The sequence below is a fragment of the Eurytemora carolleeae genome, unplaced genomic scaffold (genome assembly GCF_000591075.1).
Source record: "Eurytemora carolleeae unplaced genomic scaffold, Eaff_2.0 scaffold360, whole genome shotgun sequence".
Lineage (NCBI taxonomy): Eukaryota > Metazoa > Arthropoda > Copepoda > Calanoida > Temoridae > Eurytemora > Eurytemora carolleeae.
In genome coordinates this window covers 262,132-282,541 of record NW_019396302.1, presented here as the reverse complement: position 1 = coordinate 282,541, position 20,410 = coordinate 262,132, and the positions used below count along the sequence as shown (strand labels likewise).

At 34.2% G+C, this 20,410-nt stretch overlaps 1 protein-coding gene across 1 annotated transcript in view; it reads right to left on the bottom strand.

Moving 5' to 3' along the window:
- Positions 1 to 4,832: 4,832 nt before the first annotated feature.
- LOC111700514 (neural-cadherin-like) overlaps positions 4,833 to 20,410 on the bottom strand; it is a 39,640-nt gene continuing 24,062 nt past the window's right edge. The window contains 9 exon segments of the mRNA XM_023471444.1: positions 4,833 to 5,344; positions 5,426 to 5,590; positions 6,017 to 6,229; positions 7,308 to 7,552; positions 7,655 to 7,921; positions 10,508 to 12,777; positions 13,391 to 13,599; positions 15,230 to 16,553; positions 17,794 to 17,931. Of these exon segments, the coding sequence (XP_023327212.1) occupies positions 5,313 to 5,344; positions 5,426 to 5,590; positions 6,017 to 6,229; positions 7,308 to 7,552; positions 7,655 to 7,921; positions 10,508 to 12,777; positions 13,391 to 13,599; positions 15,230 to 16,553; positions 17,794 to 17,931 (4,863 nt within the window). The 3' untranslated portion in view covers positions 4,833 to 5,312.

Genomic DNA, 20,410 nt, shown 5'->3' with positions numbered 1-20,410 from the left:
TATAATTACTTATAGTGACAATTATATCAAAATTTAAAATCATAATCGGATTTTGCTAATTAAGATGAAACGAATTAAAGTTAAAGAGTAGATTGACAAACAGATTTTCCAAAAATTTATAAGACTTCAAATTTTAACCAAAGTCGGATTTTAGAGTATAAAAGTGACTAAAAGTAAATATTAAAAATAGGTCCAAAGATTTGAAAGGAATCAAGTTGGCAGTCTAAAATTTAAAAACAGAAATATTTCCCAAGCACTTAAAATTAAAAGTAGAATACTCTAATACAAAAACGTTTTCGAAATAAAAGATAAGAATTAGAATTTCAAGCTTAAGATTAAAATTTATGAAATTTTTAATATTTATAGAAATAGAATATTTGAGATATCTAAATATTAATGGAGTTATCTATTAATGTGTTAGTCAATTTAGTTAGTAGGATTTAATTATTCAGTTAGGATCTTGATCTTGATTTGGAGTCTTCGCGTTACTCCAGCTCTATTCAGTCTCGAGAATTGAGGGATGCCGTAGTAAACATGTCAATTCTTTATCCTCTGCTTCTGTTGGCTGTGAATAGAGCACATGACGAGAAAGATGTTGATGGTGAACTATAGATTTATTACAGCTATCAGTCCAGTGTTGTTTATAGTATCCCGAGCAATCTGGTGCGATCTGGTTAGTTACATCGATCTTCTGTAGTATTTTTTCTCCTTGGCGTAGGAATGGAATTAGCCAGCAGTATCAGCTTTCATCAACTAGGTTATAGTCTTGGCCAAAATGATTTTGCTCGGTTGCTGGTCCAATATTAATATTAGTGTAAGGTTAGTTTTACATATTTAAAAGAATTTATTTACTATAAACAAAACAGCATGATGAATTCAGCTCCTCCTGCACATGTTTAAAAATTTATTTATTTAGTCTACTATAAACTAACTATGAAGAACTCTGAAGAACATATTTAAAAGAATTTATTTATTTTACTATAAACGAATTATGAAGAATTCTTCAGCTGCAGCTTCTCCTTACGCATTTAAAAGAATTTATTTATTATACTAAAACGAATTATAAAGAACTCCTCAGCTCCTATTATTGTTAGCAATGCAAAAAATATATCTTTTAAAGATAACTATTAACACTTATTATATCTGGCGGCACTTCCGAAACCGCAGTTTTAATAAATCAAGATATTTCGGCCTAAATTTTCCTTTTTAAGTAACAAAAAACAATTTTAAATCTTTAAAAAAATTAGAGTACTTTTCAAAGTGAGACCTCCATGTAAAAACTTAACTGTTTTTCAATGGAAGCTTCCCTGTCGAAAAGACTCCATTTTTTATGTTGATCTGAAAAATAGAATTTATAAGGAAAATTTATATAAGACTTTAGTCACTGTTCGAAGTCTTAGGCCGATGGTGGTCGTTGAGGAAGTGAGCTTGACAGGGCTCACCAGGACCAAGCTAAACTCGGTGCCGTGCTCCTAGTCGTCTACAGCGCTCTCTCTTCATCCGCGCTCTCCATACTCGTACCAGCGCGTACCAAGTACGTTCTAAAAGTTCAAACTGTTTTACAGGGACTAGTCCTAACAATTTGAATGAATATTCCAAATTACTAAACTGGAAGGAATTAGGATGGTTTAGCCAGCCTCAGAAATCATGGAAGGGAATCTCTAGTGTCAAGCTGTACACTGTCATATTTTCCGACAGCGAATATAGACAACATTTGGGAAGGGAAGGAGACATCCACCCCCCCTTCTAAAATTATTCTACCCTTCGTAGAAACCTTCAAACAGTGTATTTAATTGCTTCTGAGACTGCACCACACATAAGAGATGTTGAGTCAAGCCATTCCTAGATCAGAAAAAAATATTAAAAACTACAAACACATCTGATATCTACTCCTGACAAACAATAACCTTCTATTATACCTATATTGATATTTCTGGCAGCAAGATATCAAATTAAAGAGTAGTATGAATCAGAATTATGTGTCAAAATGCATTTTTTCCTTGTCTACAAGGGATTAAAATGCGTAGATCTAAAAGAGAAGAACAGAAAACAGATGTGTGACCAGATAAAAAATATTCAATCCAGAGTTCAGAAAAAAATCAGATGCAAGAGTATACAGAGTTCAGAAAAAAAGAAAGCAAGATACTCAGCAATTTCAAATTGATGGACCAGAAAAAATGAAGAAAAAAATGAAGAACAAGAAATATAGAAATCTCAAAATATTTCCATCTGATATCATATAAATATTTAAAAATATTGTAAAATAAAAAAAAAATTATTAAAGTTTAAAAAACTTTAATAAACATAAACCTAAAGAATTAATTCACGAAAAAGACAACTGTTAGGATTACTTATTTAGCAGACATAAGAAATTCTGGATTAGATTAATAAAAAACCATCCAGACTGAATTATATTTAAAACTTTCAGAATTCAATAAAAAAGACGATCTTTAAGATTAAATTGAGAAAAAGACAATCTTATAGCAGAAGACCTTTCGGATAAAATTATAGAAAAGGCATACTTCAGAATTAAAGTATGTAAAAGACGACCTTCAGGATTAAAGCAATTTAAGGACAAAATCAAATTGAGAAAGACGACCTTCAGGATATAATTATATGAAAGAAAAATTTTGAATTAAAAAAATTCAGGATTTAATATGCTTAATAAAAACATTTAGAATTAAATTGTTTTATATTTTTTTTTATATCATGAATATCTTTTTATAATTCAATTCTGAAAGTTGTCGTGTTCTAAAGTTCATCCAACATTGTTGTCTTTAATATTTTTATACATATGCCTTATACCTATGCATATGCCTTATACATAATTTAATCCTAAAAGTCGTCTTTATTGTAATTTAATCCTGAAGACTGTCTTTTACAACCCCGTGGTATTACGGAGTTCTCCATACAAATTCGAGGTGTTCATGAGTTATGATCGGACATCAAAACATAGCTTACTACTTTATATTAGTATAGACAATTCTTACGCTGTTCATTACATATTCTAATTCTGAAGTTTGTCTTTTCTTCAACTAGGTCCTGAAACTTGTTTTTTAAATTATAAACCTAAACGTTGCCTATTTTAAGTTAAATCCCTAAGGTTTCCTTTTATAAAATGCAATCATTAAGATTATGTTTTACTTACTCTAATCCTGAAAGTCGTCTTTAATATAATTTAATCCTGAAGACTGTCTTAAATGAATAATATTTCAGTGGTTCTCTCCAAGTCTCCCAATGAAAACTTTAGAAAAATTCGTCAAGGGTTTTAAGATTTATCCAAACAGACAAATAGAGATTACTACTTTGTATACACTTGAAGGGTTCCCTTTTAAAGTTAAACCTGAAGGGTTACCTCTAATTCATTTTTGATTTCTCATCCTTTTTCTTTAAATATCTTTATAATAATTTTCTTTCAATCATCTTACTTATTTGATTTAAAAATTAACACCGCAATATTTATTACTGATAATATCGCTAGGTATATATAAGTATAATGTTATATACAGACTTGAAATAAACATAAAAATCACAAGTTTTCACTGAGTAGGAAAAGAGCGAGAAAAAGACAGAGAAAAAAGTCGGAATTATTGCGCTTTAGATTATTCAATTCTCAATGTTTTCTTAGAATACTTTTGGCATAATTTGAACCTCTTTTCTTCTTATTTTCTGCCCTATATATATATATATAGAAGAGATAAAACTGAAGTACTTATTGACTAGAATTCCTGGGTTTTGTACAAATGTTAAATTATGATAAAGTAGTTTAACAAAATGATCAAATAAAGATTACGTGGTTACACAACACATTGTAAAGTTTAAAATAATCCTCTACAAATTTATGTGAAAAAAAATTATCAAACTTATATAAAGTTACAAGTTTTACTATTAAAATGTGCACTGTGTTGTGTAATGTACAAACTGTACAGAAAAACACTAAAATTTTAAAAACACGAGTTGTTCTAAATTTTGTTTACATTACTAATTCAAAATCTAGTTTTAGATTTAGCAGGGACTAATATAATTACACTGGGTGCTGAATTGTGACATAAAATGATAAAATGAATACTGCGAAAAAATGAAACATTATTAAAAGGAAGAAATCTGACAAAAATCTAAAATATTTATCATCTAGCATCCTCAGCATTAAATATGTAATATATATATAACAGGAAGACAGAACTTAATAATAGATAAAACGATTACAAGATTAATTCATGTCTAATTTATCCGTTGAATTGCGAGTATTTATTAAACAAAGGTCACCAAACATAGCTATTTCCCCTTTGCAAAGATAAAATGATATTTTCAAGTTTTTAAATAACAAGTGAAAAATTCAACAACAAAAATATTAATATTGTGACCATTTTTCAAGTTTTCGAGATTCGTCTATTGCGGATATTTTTGTTAATCTAACATCGTGTAAATATTGAGCATGAAGTTGTAAAAAGAGAAGGAGTGGGGGGGGGGGGGGGGGGCAGGGGATACAACTTAAATATTGTTTAACAATTAACTTGTTTGAGCCGAGGGGTAAACACAGGGTAAGTATTAAAACCTGACTCAATTGATAAACTAGTGGAGACGGTTTCCTAAATTAGAATGTTTTTTTGCACACCCTGTTCTAAAAAATGTAATTTGTAAAAAGAACAGCATGGGGAATGAGATCATATATGTGAGGTTTACAATTACGCATAAGCAGAGATATTTTTAACCTAAGTGATCAAGGAGCATATATTTATGGTATAGAACTAAGAAGAATTACCGTTTTCAAAATAAAGAACACTGAATTCAGTATTTTCTTCTTATCCTATCCGCGTTATACACGTCTTGATACTTTTTAACTGTTTTTATTGCAACAATTATTTTTTATTTAGAACAGAACAGTTGAGGTTGCGTCTTGTTTATCTAGAAAACTAAAAAACAGTTAAGACAGTTGCCAAACGTTGATTTAGAGAAACTATAACAGTTATGACTGCGGCCTGGATTAAATATAACGGGGAGTGCAGATACAAATGTTTTCTACGCTGCTATAACAGTAGAATTTTACAAAAGGAATGTAAGGTATAAAATTCGGACGCGGTGATCTAATAAGATAGATGTTAGATCAAGTGTCCATGTTGTAAATTGGCTACTTGGAACTTGGATCCAGGAACTTGCTAAATGCAACCTGGAATCAGGAATGTAGAGACAGGAACAGGGTTCCAATATTCGTGAAACCTGGAGCTAGGAACTAGAAGAACTCCTTTCTTAGTTTCCTGTCTCTTAATCAACTTTGGTAAAAGAAGAAGAATGCTGTCTATTGTTCCACGGGTCTAGAATGGACCTATATGTCCATTATCTGTCTCTAAATAAAAAAGAGTTAAAAATGTTCTCACAGAAAAAAATCGCAAATATCTTTTCTTAAATTAAAGACCAAGAAACCTACCCGAGCCGAGGGACGAAAGACTTCCCGCCGTGCTACCGCCTCCCTCGTATGCGTAATTTCTAAGATCATCAAACGGCGGGGCGCATGGGTCAAGGTCTGACCGCCGTTTATGATCTTCAATAAAGGTCTCGACGTTTGAGTCTGGTCCCAGCATAGGACCAGGGTCTGGAATAAAGAAATTAATTCATATTTTTTTTATTTTTTAACCTATAAAAGATCATCGCTTATGTTTGAAAGTTTTAAACAAACTTTAATTTTCTCACCCTACCTTTGCAACCTGATGATGTTGAAATTTCAAACTTATTCATAGTTAAAAATATTAAACGTCATCATTTACAAGCAAAAGTTTTTTTCTTCACATTCAAGACAAAATGAACTTCAAATAAAAAAATATTGATTCCAAAGGAATAAAATTGATTGTGATATTTTCGAACTCTAAATTAATAACAAGACACCATATTCAATGAATCGGAGAAGTAGTTGAACTACGTAGATAAAATTCAACCACTTCTCTTCAGCTTAGTTCAACTACTAAACCATTCATTAAATCTGGTCCAGCTGAACTAAAATATTTCAAAAAATTAAACTTACATTGTATTTTCTGTCTCTGTAAACTATGTCGGGCTAATGCCGGATCTGCTATGGGTATCTGCAAGGGTGTGATGTCGAAGGCGGTCATATCATCCTCGCCGCCTCCCTCGTCCTCGTAGTTGATTATGTTCTCCCGGATGTCGTCGTCTGGTCCAGGGTACTTTATCTGCGCCTCACGCCGCCGGTTGTAAACAACAAACACAAGAACCAGGACTGAAAAAAAATTTTTTTTATGAAATAAATATTTTTAAAATTTCAAAAAAAGAAGGATGCCAGTTTTAAAGCTAAATTTCTAAAAACTGCTGTGTCTTACTGACATGTTTTTAAATTATAAATTTTAGGTTTCATACAGATAGTTTGAAAAAAATAGATAAATCAGGAAAACAATATTTTTTTCTTTTGATGCCATGCTTTGGACTACAGTTTAGTGGTTAATAATAGTTTTTCACAAGAACTAGTCAATTATGAATAACAGTCAATAAAAGACAATTTACAAGATTTTCCTAACAATCAGAATAATGAAGAAAAAAAATTGGAAAAATGTTAATGGCAAATCTATAAAAATTTCTAATTTTTAAATTTGATGTAAACTTTGCGTTTTTTTATATTTCCTAAACTATAATACAAAATTATTATTTAATTAAATAAACAAATAAAAGATAGAGAAAATAAAAATACGTACTACTATAAAACACTGGACAAATTAATTTCTAAAAAACTTTTGAATAAAAATCATGCAAAACAAAAAATGATTTGAAAATTCACTATCGTTTTCCGAGCTTCAAACTCAGTACAATAAGAAAGACCTATTATCTCAGCTTTCATCCTTTATGTTCTAATCCCCCCCCCGTCCCCCAAAAAACTTTTTTCTTTAAAGAAACAAAGAAATTTTCAAAGTTCGTCGTTTAATCTTCGTTTTGCAAATATCTTAAATATATTTTTGATTGGACATTACCTATTACGTTTCTCTCTTCACATTATCTATTACATTACTCCCCTCATTCATCATAATAAGTTATAGACCGAGAGAGTTAGAAGCTTTAACGAAGTAAAAAAAAAACTGGAATTCTTGAATAAATGCGAGAAATAGAAGTATAAATTTTTTTTAAGTATCAGATTTTGATATGCATACAATTCTGAAAAAATCTTTATTCTCTTGCTACACCTCAATTTTTTAGTCTCCAAAATGATTGAATCATCAATCACCTTCCTTTAACCCCTCATCTTGAAAACTGTCAATATATGATTTCTACCAAAATTAGGTTAAATTCACACACTCGATCATACTTACTTAAAAGAGAAAGTACGCAAAAAACAAAAACAATGATGAAATCTTTCCCTCCTGCAAGTACGACGGCAGGGGCCGCTAGCTCCTCGCAGTGCATTCCACTCCACATGTTGGGACATATACACCGGAAATGACGGAAATCGCTCAAGTTTATGCAAGTTCCGCCATTTTGACAGATTCCTGGGTCTTCACATTCATTCTCATCAATACATTGAGTAGCTCCTAGCCTTCTCTGCCCTACGGGGCAACTAAAATAAATAAAAAAAATAAACTATTACCAATACAAAAATCCGGAAACCATGCACCTAAAAGAACATACAAAATCTATCTAAAAACAAAAGAAAACATGCACGAAGTTGGTTAGTTGCAGCTTACTTAGAATGATTAATAAGCAGACCAATATGGCTGCCAGTGCACCCATACTAAGCCGTAGGATCTGTTCCTCTTGCATGAGTTCACAATTAGCTCCGGAATATCCAGCTGTACACAAGCATTTATATCTCTCGTTAGTATCACGGTTAGAACATGAACCTCCGTTAAGACAAGGGTTATCCAGGCATTCGTTCCTATCCTCACAGCCCTTACCATCAGGGGTCACCCTCTGCCCTCGTGGACACCTAAACTCCCAGGGTTAGTAAACTAAATACTTTTTCCTAACTTAGCTAAAATAGTAACTGTAAAAAATGGCCACTGTACTCCCCATGTTAAAAATTGGGAACAACCTCTTTTAATTATGATAAGATATAGAATATCTACGAGTTTCAATCCGTTTTATGAGAAACTAAGTGGAAAATTTATAAGTTTTGAATAAATTAAATCTAAAGCATTGGAATTGTTTAAATTTTCTGACTCAGATTTATCCAAAATGGAGGATACTTAGAACGCTTACTTACCATACCACAATCCCAATAAACACATGAGAATAAAATAAAGCAGCATTATTTCGTAATTACAATTTTAGTAGTGTCCCAGTAAAAACTTTTAGTTTCAGGATTTCCAAAATGTGGTCTACCATTTTTACATTTTAAAAGTTGACGGGGATATTCCAAATTATTAAAATACAGCTGAATTGTCCAAAAGTTCAAAATCTTTCTTCATTTCGAAAGATACATTTTGGAAATACACTCTTTGTTAGTAACCAATTGTTGGAAATCAAAGACGATTTATCAATTCATTCCTTAATTCCCATATTTACACAAAATATATAATGCCATAAAGTCTTAAAAAATGAAAACACCGAGTTCTACCAAATTGTTAGAAAGAAGGAACTAGAAAAGAATCAAGTTTGTTAGTTGATGTTAGTATAAAGTCAATGTTTTTGCAGCTAAACTTCTTGTTAGTAAGAAACAAAGGGTGTTGAGGGCAGATAGTTTAATGCATACAAGTTGAAAACTATACAATGCAATCAGGGGGCTTAGCATAAAATTCCAAAACTCAATATCGCCCCCCCATATTAAAAAGATTTCGGAAAACTCAATAAAAGGTTTTGTTTGAAATCCGATTAAAGAAAAAAAAAATTAAAATAAAAACAAACTTGGAAAAATGAATTCTTGCTTTAGCATTTTATTTTGTAAAATTAAGACCCCTAAATGCCGTCAAAGTCACATAAATGCATTTCTAAATATGTCCTACAACATTAATATAGAATATATAACATATTTTCTGTCTCGAATAAATACAATGTCTAGTGTACACTGTACAGGCATAAATAAGAAACTAAATCATTTCATTAAACGAAGTGACAGTTTTCAAAATGTGCAGAAACTGGATTCAGTTCTATTTGTATTTATTTTATTTGCTTATTATACTTTTGAAAATAATGCAGATAATCCCAGGCTTAAGTTTTAAACATATTGTTGAGATATTTAAAGGAAACAAAATGAAACAAGATTTATATATTGTTGAAAAATATATGCAGAATAAAATTTGGAGATTTTTATATAAGCAGTGATATATTTTATAAAACAAGGGAACTGGATACCTCGCCATAAACTTAAATTTTCAAATCCTAATATCTTTGCAACCTGATGGTGTAAACTTTTGATAATTAAAACTTTGACTGTTTGTTCTAGCATTCAATGTTTGAAATATTAAAGATCTACAACAACAGGTTGCTAAGATAAAGAGATTGGAAAATAAGATCTTGTGGCGCGTATCATAGGCGCAAAAGGGTTAGTGTACTGAAGTGAGGGGGAGGAATAAAAAAAAGGGGGGTGACATCATATTAGCCGGTAACCCTTTCCACAGATGCGCCTGTTCATAGTTCATTTCAAAGATGTTAGCTACTTTCCCAAAGGATTTTTCCCAAGTGGCAACTTCCCAAGGGTATTTTCCAAAGTGGCACCTTCCCAAATGTTCGATTTCCAAAAGCGGCGACTTCTCAAGTCTTTCCTAGTCTGTCCTAGCCGCAGCGCTCGGCCCCAATCCTGTTCTAGCCGCGGCGTTCGGCCCCCTAGCCCATCCTAGCCGCAGCCCTCATTGCAGCCTGCAGCGCCTCCCCTCAGAGGGTCTAATCTAACCTTTGGGAAGTTTCCGCTTGAGAAATTGCACATTTGGGAAGTTGCTATTTGGGAAAATGTCACTTGGGAAGTCGCCCTCGGGAAAATGCCTTTGAGGAAGTACATCACACCATTTCAAATATGCAAACTATATCCATGAACAGCATTAAATCCCTTTACTCTAGGCTGCAGTAAACAAAATGAAGAACCCATCACCAAAAATATAATTTAAGAAAACTTACTGAAAGAGATTGTTCAGATATTTAAACCAAGGAAGAGGTACCAACTATTGCTTAGAGACTTACAGGTTTATCCATAATTACGAGCTTAACATTTTTTTTTAAATTCCACAAATCTCAAAATCAAGAATCGGTACCTACTTCTAAACTTGAACAATCCCTTTAATTATCAAATTTTAAGAATTAATCAGAAATGAAACTAAGCATATAGTATTTTTGAAAGGTTTAAGAAGTGTTTGAAAAATGTTTAGATCTTAAACCATTTGGTTTTGTAGCAAGACACTCTTTCATTAATTTCTATTTTCTTTATTGGTAAAACTAAATGACATTTCTTATCCTTTTTATCCTCAGGATTTCTTTTATTTTTAAGAAATATAAGGCCTGATAAAACCTATAAATATTTTCATATTGCGGCTTAGAGCTGTAGCTGATGTTACTGTTATGAGATGATATTAAAGATACTTACGAGCACTCATACTCCATCCATAGATCTACACATACAAACGGATTTGGACAGATAACATTGGCGCAGGGGTTGTTAGACGGACAATTCTTCTGCAGGTTTCTAGCCATGGTTGCCTGACCCCACTGAGTTCCATTTAGCTGAGGTGGAAGAGGAAGAGGTTTTCTTTCTAATCTAATATCATCCATACATCCTTTAGAGAAATCGGAGTAAACTTCAAATGTTCTGACTCCGGTGTATTCCGCCTTTCCGCCAGCATAAACCCCTTCTTGTTTATCCACGGCCATCATTTGGTGTCCGATGAATAGGAAGGAATCATTGTATCTCCGCCCCTCTCCGCCATCAAGGGTTAGAATCGCGGCGGAACCGTATCGGGTTACCTTCGCAATATGCCATTGCCCATCGTCAACATAGACAGCGCTTAACCATATCTCTTTTTCTTCTGTTCTCAATGAGTTAAGATTATATCTGAACTTGAGCTTGCTCTGCTGTATCTCTAGTATACCATATTCTCTATTATGCTGATCTGAAACCCGGAAGAGTTCTCCCTGCTCCTCTCTGGTTCTAAACCTTAGCTGTATCTCCGTAGTAAACCTGTCAGGTTCAAAACTCAGGGCGTATTTAACATAGCTCTGACTGTTGAATGTACTAGGCATGGTTTCCAGTTTACAATCAGGTCCAGTCCATCCTGGGTTACATTCACATCGAGGAGAACGGAGAGATCCGACACAACGACCATGATCTCCACACCTTGAACCTGGACTGTTGTTAGTGTTGCAAACCTCTTCAGTGGGTCGACAACCCGGGATAGAGTTACGGGATAATCCCGGTTCAGCCAGATCGTAGAGTTTAGAATTATGGATTACATTCCGGATACAACCGTCAAACGGTTTCCCAGCCGGGGTATGGCTCCATTTATACTGAACCGGATCAAACTGTTCAACAGCCATGCCTCCGATCTGCAGTGGAGTATTTACGTTTAGATACTCATTAAATGGAGGTATTTGTCCAGTAACCTGGCAGCTGGAATCATCAAACTCAATAGGTGATCCATCTTCATGCTCTACTACTGTGGCAGAGGTACAGAAATCAACAACCATTCGAACCGTCTCTCTGTCCCAGAAGACATCAATCCTATGCCAGTCTCCGTCATCCAGGGAGTTCTTCACTGGAACTCTCAGCTCCAGAGTTCCAGATCCAAAATCCAGGAGAAGTCTTGGCTGACCTCTCGCGAGTTCAATAGAGATAAAATCTGAGATGAGTAATTCCTCTTCCTCCGGTGGAACTATAGGTCCGTTGTACAAGATCACTCCTTCAGGTTTCTTAGCAAGAAACTCTACAGAAAGATGGCTTTCCTCACAGAGTTCCAGAGGGGGATACCATGCCCAGCCTTTTCCGTTAAAGGTTCTCGTAGTTTGTTGACATCTGGGACCGTCAAAACCTCGAGGGCATTGACATCTAACTCCCCATCTACCCTCCAGACAACGGCCTCCGTTGTAACAATGAACGTTTCGACAAGTTTCAGGTTTGTCAAAATTTCTTGCTCCACAAGAACATTCAGCTTCAACTAAAACTCTAACACCCACCAGAGCTGTTCGGTTAGCATTTACCATATAGGGTAAAGACGATATTTCTAGAGAATTGGAACAACTGCCTTCACAGTTCTGGTTCTCATACAAACACTCGTCAATCCCAACCATGGTTATATTGATCTTCAGTTCTCTTTCAAAATCTTCTCTGTGCTGAAGCAGGAGTCCGTTTAGTTTGACAGGTTTAAAGTACGGAGAACCATGAACAGAAAACCTGACATCAGTCGTCTTCTCCTGCTTAGCATGATTCATTACACTGAACACATCAACATTTTCTACCTTGACATTCATGATCTGAGAGAGTTTCTCTTTAAACCTCTCCGCTCTGCTGATCTCCTGACGCTCAGTGTCCCAGTTCCAGGTTCGGATAAAATCCTCGTCAGAGATTCCAACGACGCGCATTGATCCTGAGTTTATAACAGCCTCATGAGGAATCTCCTTGACAAGAACTGTTACATTAGCGGGTACATCCACCTGGGTGTGTTTCCGATCCTGAACCCGGAACTTGAGAGAATATCTTCCCTCCTTCACACCATGCTTCATAGTGATCATCCCTGTATCACGGTTCAAGGAGAAGTAGGGATGCGCTTCGTCCTTCAACCATTTGAACGTCTTGTCAGCAATATCCCAGTCGTCCTTATCTAGTACATACACTCGTCCAATCTCTGTGCTTGGGGATTGTCCCTAAAATGAAATTTATTAAAAATTGTAATTCTGAATGTATCTTCTGTTCAATAAATGTAAAGAAAGGGAGAAACCAAATCACAGGTTTTACACACAATATTTCCAGCTGTTAAAGATTGTTTAGAGAATAATAAATCACACTTTATTTATCAAAAAGTTCTAAATCATAACAAAGAATTACAACTGTTCAAGGCCTGCCTTTTGCGGGAAATTTATCTGATTTTTTTTTAAAGCAGAAAGTAAATTTTACCTAGAAAAGGAAAATAAAGGAAGTAAAATCCTGACCATCCTATATCATTGAACACTAGCTAGGGGACCCTGCTTTTTAACGAATACTAAAACATTTCCTTGGTTCTACCGAGTTCCACTACTGAAATTTGGGGCAAATCGGTCAAGGGGGTCCAGAGTCCTGATCTGACTTCCAAACAAACAGACAGACACCAAGACGACTACTTTATATATATATAATTGTTGTTATGCTTTTAACAAGCTCCAAAAATTTTGAAATTATACTAGGTTCAATGCAGCCGTTAGGGGGGGGGGGATGATAAAAAGAGACATAATCAAAAAGGGTTCATTCAAAAAAAAAGTGAGGCCAGCATTTTTAACTCACCATATAGTTGTAAACCATGATATCTTTTTGTCCCGGCTGCATCTTATTATCGTTGGTATCTCCGATGATGACAGTAAGGGTACTGGTGCCAGACATGCTGGGGTTCCCTGAGTCCTTGATCACGATAGGGATCAAATATTCCTTCTGCTTCTCACGGTCAAAGGATCGGAGAGAGGTTACAACAGCCATACCGTCACCGTTAGCACCCTCTACAATGATAATATCGTTACACGACAAATTCAAGCAAAGGAATTGAGCCTATGCCACCCGCTCAAATTTTATATTCCCTATATCTTTGCAACCTGATAGTGTAAACCTTTGATATGTCAAACTTAAACTATTTGATCCAATAGAATTCTTAATTATATTATTAATTATTATAGTTTGAAATAATAATGGTGTAACACTAAAACAAACCAGCATAAAATCCAAACTAAAGTTGATTACGAGGTCACAAAGTCGTACTAGTATAATGTCGTATAAATTGGACCTGCTCCTTCTGTGATGAAAAGAGAGTTCAGTATTTAAGAATTTTACTAGTCTTGTAAAAAAGGATAGTTTTTTTACAGCCGGTTTGTAAACTTTCAGAAAATTAAAAATGTCTTTTTGCCTAAAGTGATATTTAGAAATGGATCTTCAAAGAATTAATTCTCTAAAATGTTCATTTCATTCTCATTTTCATAAAAATTTAGTGCCGATTTATTTTAACAAATTTGTAGGTAAAATTGAGGTTTCTGCAGAAATCTACCAGAAAAACAATGTTTTTGATGCGATTTCTATATTCCATTTTAAAATAAAATTAAAGCTGTTTTTAGAAAGATCTCAAAAAAGAAAAATTTTACTGCTCTATTGGATTTTGGTACGAAAACCTCTCTGATCTTTAAAATCAAAATTATTGAATTTGGTTGGATATGGATGGATATATCAGAATAGCAAATGGAACTAAACATGCACCACAAATTCTAATTTTCCAAATCTCTAAATTATGACTGATTAAAATCAAATAGTCTAAGTTTAAAAAATCAAAGATTTACAATGTCAGGTTTCAAAGTTATCTGGATTAGAAGTATTCAGTTCCTTTTCATGTTAAATATTATATATACGCAAACCTTTTGGGAATTAAATCTGGAATAAGTCCCAACATGTCAAGCAAAGTGCTGTGTAATTATAAATGTTAATGAGATCTGCCATCTTAGATGGAAGTAATTAAGTTAATTGGGAAAATCTGTAAGCGAAATTTTGAATATGCATTATATAATCCGAAGTTTGTACTGCCACAGAATTTAATCTGGAGAGTTTTTAGGCTTAGGATTATCAACCCTAGTGCATCAAGGACATCATCCCCTTGATCCTTCTGCAGACCCGCGTCTTCCAAACCAGTGACGAAACCATAGTCATCACATTTTAAACCATTCGTTTTCGGGATTTTCTCTTTTTATGTAAACGTTGATAAATTCTCAATTAAATATACAGTCCTTTTCATTATGAATTTTTTTAAATAAACCAGTCATGACTAACTTTAGTAGATGTTCAGAAGAAAGGATATATTATTGCATTTATGAAACTTTGAAATATATGTGAAAGGACAAAATGTATATAATTTAGGTTCTTCTATTTTTATTACGTAATAAATGTAAATTGCAGAAGAGTTTGTCCCATATAGAACTTTCTACCAAATATTAAGGACACTATATTTCATAGAATATCTAAGTTTGCAATGTTAGCAAATGAAGAGGGGGGGGGGGGGCTTGTTATTGATAGAAAGGAATCCACAAAATGACATTTAAAAGATATGGAGTGTCTTTTAAGATTTTCTTGAAATTGATATGGTTTACTCACTTGGATCATGTTCAACAATAAACGCAGCTCGAATCACATCTGCAGCATTAGGATCCATTCGGAATACAAAGGATGGACCATTCCCCCTGGACCTATCATCATCATCAGTTGCCAGCACTTCGACTATCTTCCTGGGAGCACTGTGCTCAGGTAGAACAGGTCGGTAATCCTTCAAAAACCTTGGGGCATTGTCGTTAATATCGTCAACGGTAACGGTTAGAGTAGCGGTGGCAGTCTTGGGTGGATCTCCATCATCAATGGCAAGAATTTTAACCTGATGGGTAGGTACACTTTCTCTGTCTAGTTCACGTTGTATTGTTACTGTGCCATCCTCGCTGATGGCAAACTGTCTACGGCGGTCAGATGCCCGGTCAATGGCATACCTGACCTTGCTGTTCCCTCCGCGGTCAGGATCTGTAGCTCGGAACCTTTCCAGAGCCTTTCCGACCTTAGCGTTCTCTGTAACATTTGCTTCAATATTTGATCTTTGGAATATGGGTTTGTTGTCGTTGATATCTCTGAGCTTGACAACAACCCAGGAGTAGGCGACGTGATACTTGTCGTTGTCGTTATCCTCCCCCTTGTCGTTAACCTGTATCCTGAACCTGAATCCTTGTCTTTGCAGCTGATCCTCGTAGTCAAGCTGTTGTACAACCTTGAGAGATCCCGTCCCATCATTGTTCCTAACCATGGTAAACTTATCTGCTCCGAACCCTGAGGACTCTATCACCTTGTAATGGAATTTATTACTTTCGTCCTCATCATGAACTGTAACTGTAAGAATTGGAGCATCAGGGAGCAAGGTTCCGTCGGTCTCATCAACCTCAGTCACCCATTCTTGTTTAGTAAAGCTGGGTGGCATGTCGTTGATATCTTTAACACGGATAGATGCTGTTCCAGTTCCCTTCAATCCACCACCATCCATAGCAACCACTTGGATAGAATAATCTGGAGTCTTTTCTCGGTCTAGGCAACATACTGCAGTCTTTATCACACCAGTCTCTTCCTCAATCTCAAATATTGGAGTTCCAGTATTCTCATCAATAACATTCTTTTCAATAGAATATTTAAGCTTGGCGTTGGTTCCTTCCTCCAGATCATCATAATCAGTAGCAGTCATTGTCATCACCATCATACCAGCCGTACCATTCTCTGTCACATTGCCGTAGTACACGCCCTGGGGGAACAAAGGGGCGTTGTCGTTGATGTCCTTCAGGTTGACCTGCACATCTGCATAGCCGACTAGGCCTTGTCCGCCCTCGTCCTGAGCGAATACTGTAAACCGCCATTGAGGACGACCGTTCGGCTCATCTCGATCCAAAGGCTGAAAATGACATTATTAAATTTTGTAAAAAAAAATTTTACTTTAGAAATAAAAATTTTTACATTTTTATTAGATTAAAGTATTTTATGTTTTCTAAAGAACTAATGGTATTAAACCTTATTTTTGCAATCTATTAGTGAAAACCTTTGATATTTCTAACTTAGATTATTTGAACTAACAGAATTCATAGTTTGAAATATCTAAGGTTAACGACATTGGGTTGCAAAGATATAGGGAGTAAAATCTGACAAAGACTCAATTCCTTTAGCATTCATATCAATTGATGTCAGAGTAAAATAAACTTTCTTTTCCTCTTGGATTTTTAAAAAACTTTCGCTCTTAACTTTTTTATCAATTTTCTGTTTACATTGGAGTCTATACTTAAATTCTTTACTATAAACTAAAATATCCAGAATATAAACTTAATCTCGGCGAAAGTTCATTTTTGTCCAATCTTTGCTCGGATTAGAGGTTGACAAAAACTAGTTTGCTCAAGATCGATTGTTTCCTATATAAAAGGATTCAGGCAGAGGGAACAAAAGAAGTTTAATCTTGTGATAGTAAGTTTAGTTGAAATTCCGCCCATTTTACTTTATTCTTTGTTACAACCAAGGATATCAAAGAATCTTAACAATGAGCATGCTTCATAGTTTTTTAAATAATAAAAGCTGACTAAAGTTTGCTTAAGGTTGAGAATATTTAGATAAATTTTTTTTTAATAAACCTTTATCTTTTATCAAACTATGTAATAACTTAATAATTTAATCCCTGGCTTTCTAAATTCTTTTCCTGGTTAAATATTAAGAAACAGGCATTTTTTTGAGCGAACATAATTTGTAATAAAACTCGTCAAATGTACAAATATTACTGCAGTGCAGAATATAAATACAACTGCAGTACATATCGATATAAAAATAATAAAGAAAAGAATGGTTTCTGTAACTGCTGTTGAAAAATGTATGGATGATTGGCTACAGTTATATAATCACTTTGTAATCGGGTTAAATATCCGAGGGTTGAAAGCAGGGTTGAGAAAAACCTCTTTTAAATACACCTAATAGTATAGTGTGACTCATAAAACTGTACAATAGGAAGACGACTGTAAGGCTCAAGTTATGATTTAAATAGTTCCATATATATGACTCACACCAGTTACATCAAATACAGATAAGATTGCTAAAATATCGTCTTCCAATTCCATAATTTAATAGGTCCCACAGTATTTTAACTGTTTTCTCACCTTTAGAACGTAAATCTCTCCTGATGTTCTGTTGATATCAAACTTTGAATGATCTGGTCTCTCCGGGTCTATCCCTTGACCAGTCAGGAAATAAACAATACTCTCAGGTCTATCCTTGTCTCCATCCGATGCTTTAACCTGGGATATATATATATAAGCTTTAACCTAGTATTTATATAGTTGAACACCAGGGATATATAGTTAAACACCAGGGATACAGGAGCTTTAACCTGGGATATATATATATATTTAAGCTTTAACCTAGTATTTATATAGTTGAACACCAGGGATATATAGTTAAACACCAGGAATACAGGAGCTTTAACATGGGATATATATAGTTAAACATCAGGGATACAGGAGCTTTAACCTGGGATATATATAGTTAAACACCAGGGATACAGGAGCTTTAACCAGGGATATATATAGTTAAACACCAGATACAGGAGCTTTAACCAGGGATATATATAGTTAAACACCAAGGATACAGGGATATATATAGTTAAACACCAGGGATACAGGAGCTTTAACCAGGGATATATATAGTTAAACACCAAGGATACAGGAGCTTCAACCCTAGTATTTATATAGTTAAACACCAGGGATACAGAAGCTTCAACCAGGGATATATATAGTTAAACACCAGGGAGACAAAAGCTTCAACCCTAGTATTTATATAGTTGAACACCAGGGAAACAAAAGCTTCAACCCTAGTATTTATATAGTTAAACACCAGGGATACAGAATCTTCAACCAGGGATATACAGGGTGTCCCATATCAAATTAGACCGCGTCAATGGGTCTAAATTACGATTTGGGGGACAAATCAGAAAATTTAAGTAGAATGAATCATTTTGAAAAATTTAACAAGGCTAATAAAATTTTTTTTGCAGAAAATGCTTGATTTTTTGAGTATAATGTGCGTATTTAGGTGTTAAAGATTGGAGATAATCTAATATGATATGGGTCACTCTGTACATAAAGTTAATTACCCAGGATACGGGAGCATTAAATAGGGATATATATTATTAAACACCAGGGATACATAAGCTTTAACCAGGGATATAGGGGCGTTTAACCTGGAATTTACACTTTAAGATAAAGGGTGTCCCAACTAACATGGGAATTGAGAAACGTCTTGAAAGTCGTCTTTGATTTCTAATATTAAATGCACAGCGAAATAAGGATACAAATGAGGCCGTGCGTCTTACGAGCTTTTCATGAAGTGGTCTATATATCACTTTTCTTGTGTCTTAAAAATTGACGAATATATTAGATATTAAGACAATTTGGATTTATTGAATAAATTTAAATCTTTACAAAAATGGTAGTAGATCACATTTTGAAAATCTCAAGACCAGGCGTTTTTAATATAAGATGTCTAAGCTGGAATACTGCAATAATTGTGTTCATGAAAAAATGACGCATAGATCGAAGACGATAAGAAGGTCCTCACTGAATTTCCATGTTTATTGGGACACCCTACCCTATATTTATATATAAAAATAAATATCAAAACACAAAATAACCATGAGAAAAAAGCATCGAAAGTTTGTAAAAACAATTAACAATTAATCAATATTTTTTTCTCACTCAAGATTCTCTTTCAAAGTGTTTCAAGTCCCAAATCAATCAAGTCAAAGCTTAGCAAAAGGTGGGTTTGAATAGAAATATGAAATTTTAAGTATACTTGAAAGTACTTTCATCAGGGGTGGATACAGGATATAAATGAGAGGGGTGCTAGATTTATTTCGGAACAAAAAATCCAGATTTCGGAAGCAAAAGACGCACCGCAGACTTAATTTTTTTACTTTCCTGTTTTTCCAGTAAGTGCTATTGTGAAGCTATTCTGAAATCTCAAGGGGGGATCTCTCAGGGGGGTGCGAAGGTCCTGCCGCCCCCCTGTATCTGCCCCTGATTTATAAAAGCCTTGTCCACCCAAAAACGTCACCACTTTTCAAAATTTAATTTGAAAATATGTTAATTCTATTAGATTGATTTTCGAACTTGTTGTGATATAACTAAAATGAATAAAATTTAAAAAATCCAAACAAAACTGCCTCAAGCTAAAAAATATCTAGTTGTAAAATAAAAGCTGAATCTAAGCTAACAATTCTATATTAATGATAGGAGAAATTAATTCTGTGTTCGTTTTCCAGTTGGTTTAGATTTATCTATATTTAAGAAAGAGAATTATAAAATATATACAAATACAGCCACAGGGTACAGGGTTACCCACAAAGGAACCGAGGAATCGATGACAAACTAGAAATTTCCAATTATGGTAATGTGAGGATTACTTTTGAACTTAATGCTAATGCTATGAAAAAGATAAAAAATTGTATACTTTATTGTATTGTACTGTACTGTACTTTTCAATACTGTACTGTACTGTTCTATACTGTACTGTACTGTACTGTACTGTACTGTACTGTACTGTACTGTACTGTACTGTACTGTACTGTACTGTACTGTACTGTGTACTGTACTGTACTGTACTGTACTGTACTGTACTGTACTGTACTGTGCTGTACTGTACTGTACTGTACTGTACTGTACTGTACTGTACTGTACCGTGATGCACTGTACTGCACTGTGCAGTGAACAACCTACCTGA